The 8,666-nt window shown below is 43.8% G+C and overlaps 1 protein-coding gene across 2 annotated transcripts in view; it reads left to right on the forward strand.

Moving 5' to 3' along the window:
- sesn1 (sestrin 1) overlaps nt 1–8,210 on the forward strand; it is a 50,299-nt gene extending 42,089 nt beyond the window's left edge. The window contains exons 1-9 of one of the 2 annotated variants that reach the window (XM_058612925.1): nt 3,278–3,515; nt 4,296–4,361; nt 4,456–4,656; nt 4,757–4,939; nt 5,072–5,308; nt 5,416–5,670; nt 5,763–5,953; nt 6,047–6,191; nt 6,301–8,210. In XM_058612925.1, coding sequence (XP_058468908.1) covers nt 3,414–3,515; nt 4,296–4,361; nt 4,456–4,656; nt 4,757–4,939; nt 5,072–5,308; nt 5,416–5,670; nt 5,763–5,953; nt 6,047–6,191; nt 6,301–6,387 — 1,467 coding nt within the window. In that variant the 5' untranslated portion in view covers nt 3,278–3,413 and the 3' untranslated portion in view covers nt 6,388–8,210. Of the gene's footprint in view, nt 1–3,277; nt 3,516–4,295; nt 4,362–4,455; nt 4,657–4,756; nt 4,940–5,071; nt 5,309–5,415; nt 5,671–5,762; nt 5,954–6,046; nt 6,192–6,300 lie in introns of those variants that run through there. The other variant, XM_058612924.1, reaches the window with a different exon arrangement.
- Nucleotides 8,211–8,666: the final 456 nt, after the last annotated feature.

Raw genomic sequence — 8,666 nt, forward strand, 5'->3', positions numbered from 1 at the left:
GTTTTAAGAGCCTTTCCCTTTGTCATAACTTATCTTCCCAGCGTTTTGCTAACCTCTGCAGTCCAAACATCTTTCACATACACACCCATACAATATACACTCACACAGTTACATCTCCAGGGTGGCATGGTGACATAGTGTTCGCCACACAGTGAAAAAGGTCACTGGTTTTAACCCCATCATTCAGCTAATGAGCCTCTCAGCTGCTGTGTTGCCTTGTAAATCTTAAAGAGACAAGTTTAATAAACATGTTTTGAGAGTTTGTTTTCCTTTGTAGCCTCTAGTTTTATCTATTAGCAATTTTGAAGACTCCATTCAAACTTACTGTCGCTGATGTCGTATGTTAGTAAGTTGTCGAACAATTGCACGTCTTCAGACTCCCTGAAACACCTGCAGTGTGGTTTTTTAATGTCACACGATGTTCAGAACAAACTTCAGAAGACACTGTAGAACTGTGGTTTGCGTCCTGGGGTTTGGGACTTCCATAAAGTGCTGCATGACACAGCTGAGGTATCGCAAGATGGTTATCAAGACAAACACTCGCTATGGGTATGAAAAAAAACAACAAAAAAACTTCTGGTGCACAAAAAAAATCTAAAAACTAATGTTTGCCTTTATCTCTTCTTGCCTGATCCGAAATAAAGATTGTTAATAGGCCAGAACCATTAAGTTTAATGATTACCTAGTCGTTTTAGAGCCCCATAATTTAATTTAATAGTATGGGACGTTTGGAAACAATGACACATTTACCTGCATTCACTTCCTAATGGGCTCTTATCGATCACGACTCGGCCATGAGCTGAGAACGAAAAGCTCAGTTAATACTTTCTTTTAAGTTTAATTTTCCCTTTGCTGTTGGTCTAATGGCTGGAATCCTCGTTCATACTTTTCACCATCGTTTCTCATTTGTCATATTTTCAGCCGCAGAGGAGAGAATCGGCAAACATTTTTCTGCACATGTTGCTGCATGGATGTAGCCTAATGTGCAACTGAAGTTTTAATTGACTTGTGTACGGGTGGTACATGTATACATGTCTGAACCTGAGAACAAAAACACACCTGATGTGGGTACAGTAAAGCCCCACAAAGTGGTCAGTGTGCGCACACTGACAATGGTGTGTGGCCCTGACCCCCGAGCCTAAGCGCTTTTCTGTGAAAAGGTTTGGTGTGTCGTAAGCTCTAACGCTGACCAGCCTCTTCTGCAGCTTTGCTGAGCCATGGGGCTCCTGGCAGCACTGCTGACTCCAGCCATGGGAACATGTTTACCACAGGCATCAGGAGAGGGTCTGGTGTAGGGGCTGTGGGGTGGGAGGGTATGTGTGTGTGTGTGTGTGCGTGTGTTTGTGTGGGTGTTGGCGATCCACACAATAAACCTGCTGAATACTGTGCTATTAAGGTATCTTAACTGAGGACTTGAATCCACTTGCCAAACCGGCCAGGTAGACTCTTGATCACACACACAGGGGCAGACTTGCCTTTTCTTGGCTTCCTTTTCCTTTAATTACTAAAACCTGTTTTTCCTGCTTCTAATGTGGTATCCAATCAACTTCATCACACATGCTGTTGCTGTATGGTCAAAACTGCCGTGTCCCCTTTTCTGCCATAAAGTGGGTCTTTGTGGAATCTTTGCTAGTGAAATATGTTGATGCTCAGATGTATGTGTGTGTGTGTGGAAACATACTGGCCAGTATGCCGATGCTTTGTGCGGTTTCTGGCGATCCACCGGGGGGGGGAACTATGACTCATATGCATCTACATGACAATATTTCTTCATCTGTTGTCACCAAGAATTACAAAGACTTGCCTGAATGAAAAAGGTGATTATTATATATCAATATAGCAGTGGGTTATTTTTTATGATGTAATTCCGAGTAATTATTGACTTTCTAACCACTGCAGTGTGATAAACCAGGTGTAAACTGTCCTAGTGACTCTGTTATTGTCAAGCTGGGACAAACAAAGCAATAAGAGCTGCCTTCCTTATCTCTCCTTCCTCCTGGCTTTTAAAAGCACTCCTTCAGCCCCGGCTGATTGGCGGAGGAATGACATTATCTGTGGTCTGATAGGCTGTGGTGCAAAACCACTAACTGAAGGGCTGTTGTTGTTGCAGCAGGTCCTGCAGCGATCCATCTCATGCTGCGTGCTGATGCTGATCTCTGTCTCTCTCTCTCGCTCTCTCCTTTCCTCTACCGTCTTCAGCTCCTCTCCGAGGAGAGCTGGGGCTCAGTTTAGGGGGACTTGCTGCTGCTTGCTTGAGCTGACTCTGGGTTGTTGTTGTTACTGCTTTGTTTAAATGCACAGATCAACACGCTGATTGCACAGAAAAGGGCCTGTTTTTCTGTCATTGGAGCAGCTACAACTGGCCGTGTTACAGAATATATTCCTATTCAGGCTGCAGAGTTAAGTGCAAAATAATTAAAAGATTATTAATTGGCATCTATTTGGATAATTGATGAATCGGATTTTTCAGCTTCTTAAATTCTTGGTGTTGCTGCGTGTAACAAAGAAGTCATTAAAACTGAATCATTTTGGTTTGTGGACAAAATAAAGACATTTATAGAGTTTTGGGTAACGCAGATCAACAGATCAACAGATCAACAGACCCAACAACTAATCAGTGAAGAAAAGAGTTGACTGATGAATAATGCAAACAATCTTTTGTTGCAGCCCTAGGATTAAAAACACAATATGTCCAAATTGAAAGACACTGCGGTCACTTAATACAAACAAAATACGTGACAACACAGTTAAATGATAACACAACAGCACTTGTTTGTCCAGAGACTCCATCTAATGTCCAATACTTTTGCAAAAATGACAGTTACGATGCAAAAATTGATTGCAATCACATTATCTGTCAAAAATAACGGAAATATCCCTGCGTGATGATTTCTCTGTATCAGCCATGATTGATTAGGTTGTTGATCACAGTGATTGGTGAAGAAGCTGTCACTCCGCTTGATTGCTGCTCATCATCCAGCATTGAGAGTTCAATGCACAGCACTGAACTCAATCATGATCAATGGCAGCAGAGAAACAAAAGAAGAAGTGATGATGTTTTTCTTAGGTGATTGTTCTCTGCTCACGTTTAGGACCCCCCTCTCTCCTCACACTTGGCCCCGCCCCCAAGTGCTCGCTCTCTCGCTCTCTCACACACACACACACACACCCCTTTGACGCCATTGGCTGGCGCAAGGCTGTTTTCGCCGCGCGATTGGACGCTGTGTGCGTCACTCACACGAGCCTCGACTTATTTACCGAATGTAGGCTGGACGGTATTCTGCTGTAGGGCTGCAACAGCTGACTACTGAGCACTTTACTCAGTGCCTCAAGGAACAAAGAGGGGAGGTCAGAGCCGAGCTGGAGACGCTTTTTAGACGAGAAAAAGCACCTTTAAAAGCAAGGGGCACGAGATGAGGCACGCGGTGGCACCGGCGCAAAACGTGGAAACTAATTCTTTTGCAGTGACAAGCTTATTAAAGATATGCTCGCATTGTGAACGGCGCAGCAAAAAGGTAAGAGAAAGAAAAGACGAAAGAATACGACTCTTAAATGAAGAAAAACATGCAGTCATCTTTTTTTAAAGCTCCAGTTGTCTCTTCGAGTGTGGATATATGTGTCACATCGATGGTGCGTTCAGGTGACGTTATTTTCTCGTCGCTTTGAACAAACAGGCTGCAGTGCAGTCTTTTGTCCGGACTTGTTTACCAGGCAGGAGAGTTAGTGGTCATTGAGAGAAAAGGAAAGAGTCTCTTAGTGTTTTTCATACATTTCTCCACAGTTTTCAGTCGAAATTAAACAGTTCACGTTTAATTCGACGTTTTAAACTCGGTGTCATTTCTGAACAATCCACGAATTCGCTGCGCTCATTCATTCATCTGCTACATTGTTGCGCTGCGGGACAGTGTCCGCTAGGAGACATGTCTGTACAGGCAGCGGAAAGTTACAGGACACAAAAGAGGCCAAAGACAGTGTTTCTCCTGTGTTTTCCTCTTTGCGTTTGCTCATGCCGTCAATTAAACTCTGCTGTTATGCATCAGTGCCCTGTGTTGCATCCACTGCGTGTTTTTGACACTTTGAGAATCAAATCCAAATTTTATTGCAGTTGTATTAATAAACCGATCCAATATCTCCACATTTATTGGTGCCTGATAAACAAGACGACTCTGATTTCTCAGTCTGGTGAAGCAATTCAGTCACAGTAGAGGCACTACAGTAGAAATGTGGAATAATGACCTTAACCAAACCTATTAAAAATCATCCTGTCATCCTGTTTTCCCCTTTTTGTCTTGCAGGACTTGGGAGTAAGGATCCCAAGACCCTTGGGTAACGGACCAAGCAGATTTATCCCAGAAAAAGAGGTACAGAAATCCTGCTGAAAAGAAATCGCAAGGCTTATTGAAAAAAAAAAATAATAATTACACTGTATTTATTTATCATTATTATTAATTTCAGATTCTCCAAGTCAGTAAAGTGGACACCAGGACACAGTCAATATTTGAGGATGCGTTTGCAGCCCTCGGTCGCCTGGACAACATTTCCCTGGTCATGGGCTTCCACCCACAGTACCTGGAGAGTTTCCTCCGGACACAGCACTACCTGCTGCAGATGGACGGACCCTTACCTTTGCACTACCGACACTACATCGGCATCATGGTATGTCCTCTGTGAATTCTCAAATGAACTGTGAGTTTTGTTTGTTTGTTGTCTGGTAGTTAAATATCTACTGTTTTACTCTCACCCTGCGACCTGGCAGGCGGCAGCTAGACACCAGTGCTCCTATTTGGTCAACCTGCACGTGAACGACTTCCTCCAGGTGGGAGGAGATCTGAAGTGGCTGAACGGCCTGGATGAAGCACCGCAGAAGCTACAGCAGCTCGGAGAGCTCAATAAAATCCTGGCCCACCGACCCTGGCTTCTCACTAAGGAACACATCGAGGTGAGTGAACATGCCCGGTTGTGGAGTCGAGGATGAAGACATTTTATGACTAAAGGGTGAAAACATATTTTATATCCCGTTTGCTAAGAGGTAATTGTTTGACTTTTTGTGTTTTTGTTTTTTTTTCTCCAGCGGTTTCTGAAGGCAGAGGAGCACAGCTGGTCCCTCGCAGAGCTGATCCACGCAGTGGTCCTCCTCACACACTACCACTCCCTTGCTTCGTTCACATTCGGCTGCGGCATCATGCCTGAGATCCACTGCGACGGCGGACACACCTTCAGACCCCCCTCCCTTAGCCAGTACTGTGTGTGTGATATTGCTAACGGCAACAGTCACGGCAATCACCACGACAATCTGTTTGGTAACCAGGTGAGTGGTTAAAAACCTAATGAGTTAGAGAATACACCAGTTGAAGCATGTTGAGATGTTGCCTGATGTTCTTACCTAAACATGCATGTTGATGTTGCTCCTTGCAGGAGGTGAATGGTGAGGTGGAGGTGCTGATGGAGCGCATGAAGCAGCTGCAGGAGTGCCGTGATGACGAGGAGGCCAGCCAGGAGGAGATGGCGACTCGTTTTGAACGGGAGAAGACGGAGAGCATGCTGGTGGTCACTGCAGAGGAGGAGGAGTGCGTCCCCTCGAGAGACATCTCCCGGCACTTTGAGGACCCCAGCTACGGCTACAAGGACTTCTCCAGGAGGGGGGAGCATGTGCCCACATTCAGAGTGCAGGTAGGAATTGCATTCCATTCAGTCTGATGACCCAGTTGTGAACACCAACATTTTTTTTTTCTCGAGTATTCACTTCATTAACGTCTTCACAGGATTACAGCTGGGAGGATCATGGCTTCTCTTTGGTCAACCGACTGTATCCTGATGTTGGTCAGATGCTGGACGAGAAGTTCCAGATGGCCTACAACCTGACCTACAACACCATGGCAACACACAAGGATGTGGATACCAGTATGCTGCGTCGAGCCATCTGGAACTACATTCACTGCATGTTTGGCATCAGGTCAGTCGCTGGTTACTCTGAAAGCTCAGGTAGTCTTTCGTCTACTTTGTGTGAGTCATTATGTCTGAAACGGTGTTTTTCTGTCCTCCTCAGGTATGACGACTATGATTATGGAGAGATAAACCAGCTCTTGGATCGCAGCTTTAAGATCTACATCAAGACCATGGTGTGTAGTCCTGAGAAGACCACCAAACGAATGTATGAGAGTTTTTGGAGGCAGTTCCAGCACTCTGAGAAGGTGAGATAACATCTAAATCCCCATTCCTGCTCTCTTAGTTGCAGCTGTTTTAATTTTCTTAACTGTTGCACAGTATTAATCTCTTCTTTTTTTATTTAATCCCCTGCAGGTCCACGTTAATCTGCTTCTTATGGAAGCGCGAATGCAAGCTGAACTTCTATACGCTCTGAGAGCGATCACCCGCTACATGACATGAAGTGCTTTCAACGTTTTTATTGTTGTCTTTTTACTGTCGTCGTCGTTGTTGCTCATTGGGACACATCATGAAAGTTAAAAAGAGAGCAGGGGTTTTTGAAAAACACAAAACAAAAAAAACAGAAGAATGTCCTGAGTTGTCACAGTGCTTGTTGGGTGGATGTTGAGAAGAGGATCAGAACAAAAATGGAAAGCAAGCAAATGAAAACTGCTGAAGAAAAGACGTCTTAAACTTCAAGTGGATTCACAGACTCAGTTTGTGTTGCCTGCAGTGCCAAAGGCGACCAAGAGATGTCAGTCTGGAGCAAACTCCTGCTCAGCTGGGGAGTTTGTGTCTCAGCGCTGACACCAGAGGCATTCAGGACAATGTCTCTGTAATCTTGGTCGCCAATCTCTTCTGTCTCTTGCTAGAGTGCTGGCCCATGTAGAAAATCCCAGAAAGCTGTGCAGCCACAGAATCTGCACCGTGAACCTTTTATGTTTTAGTTTCTTGACTATCATTTTGTTTTGTATAAGGAGACGTTGTTGATGTAGTTGCTGTCAGTCGAAATGGAAGCATTAACTTTGGGCTTTTTTTTTTTCTTCTTTTTTTACGTGTGCCTGAACTATCCAGCACAGTGTGCATACGTGCTAATGCTGCTGTTCCCATGTTGTATTCTGTGGGGTCATATTGATCCCGACCCCCCCTCCCCATCCCACCCCCACCCTTTCTTATCCCACATACCCCTATCCATTAGAAATCCACTGCATTACACCCCGTTTTCCCCCTCTCATCCCTCCCACCCCCCCCCGTCCCAAATCTCTAATGTCGGTGTAAGCTAATCCAAGGATTGTGTGAAACACAGAAGTGTGGAGAGAAACTCAAAGAACACTGAGCCCTTTTTGAGTTTGACTGTACACGTGTGGATGACTTCTGTGTGGATGAGGTGTGATGTCTGCGTGCGAGTGTAAGTGTTTCACACAAGACGGAGAGAAAAAAAAAGTACGTCTTTAAATTTCATGTGTCAAAAAAAAAAAACTTTTAGCGAGGCACTTTGAAGGAAAGACTTCTTGCTTCTGCTGTAGCTCTGTTATTGTGAGATAACTGTGTATCATTTATTGATGATGATGATGATGATGATGATGTTGTTGTTATTTTTCTTTTAATGGGAAAAGACAAAAAAAAAATCTTAAACGAAAGTTAGAAAACCAGGTTTTCCAGGAGGGATTTGCTTCCGGTTACCCCAACCACACCTTATTTGTCTTCCGCTTATCCCAGATTCCTGGTCAACACTTTCGAAGCTTTGGATTGTGAATTTTACCAGTAAATGAATACCTCCTCTGTTTATTTTCACTATAAAGACATATGAGAAGTGCTCTTTATTGAGCAGAGTCTCTTTTTCTGGGCTGCCAGGTTCCCATCGCTCGGGGATCCGGCTCGCCCACACGAGGCCTACTGTGGTCGATTAGCTGTCGAACGCAAAGGGTTGTTTGTAGCTGTGCTTATTTCCCTGCTGGGGAAGTCTAACAAGTGCAAAAGCAGCTTTTTTTTTTTTTTTTTGAAGAGAGGTGCAAAACCTCTACCGTTTTTGTTTTTGTTTTTGTTTACTAAAACCAGTAAAGTACTGCACTCTCCTGGGGTTGTATTGAGAGAAATGGACAGATGGATGAGTGATATGAGGAGGAGGGTGACGATGTAAAGGAATGGTACATTTGGAAGTGGTTTGAGAGGAAGTGGAGGTTTTTTTTCAGACTTCTGACTGATGTCAGTTACTGACACTTTTTTTTATATGAAACTAAATGGAAAAAAGATGACAAAAAAAATAATAAAACTATGATATTGAATTGTTGTGTATCCTTCGTAGTTTTCTCCCGAAACAATTTGATTTGGTTGCTTTGTCAAAGAGATCACGAGAGGCCGACACAATTCAGGAAATCGAGGAGTCAAAGCACAATCACTGTTTCCATCAGCTCACTTCCACTGCTCTGTTGCACAAGTGCAGAACATTAGGTAACCCACTGTAATTAGTCAGCATTTTCAAGTGCTTTTATGCAAAGGATGACTCATTGGCGGACGAGCGCGCTTGTCTCACATTTTTTCACTCAGAAATCAAATCTAACTCCATTAGCAGTGAGCTGAACAGTTTTTCATCCTCAGTGCAGTCCAGGCTCTTTCATGTGAATTTCTTCTTACTGACTATGCTTGAGAGGTCAATGCTTTTTCTTTTTTCTTTTTTTTTTTTTAACGTCCTGACATTTGGATCCAGTTTATGGGCGTTTCCTTTGAGGAAACCTTTGACC

This window comes from Solea solea, chromosome 17 (genome assembly GCF_958295425.1).
Source record: "Solea solea chromosome 17, fSolSol10.1, whole genome shotgun sequence".
Taxonomy (NCBI): Eukaryota; Metazoa; Chordata; class Actinopteri; order Pleuronectiformes; family Soleidae; genus Solea; species Solea solea.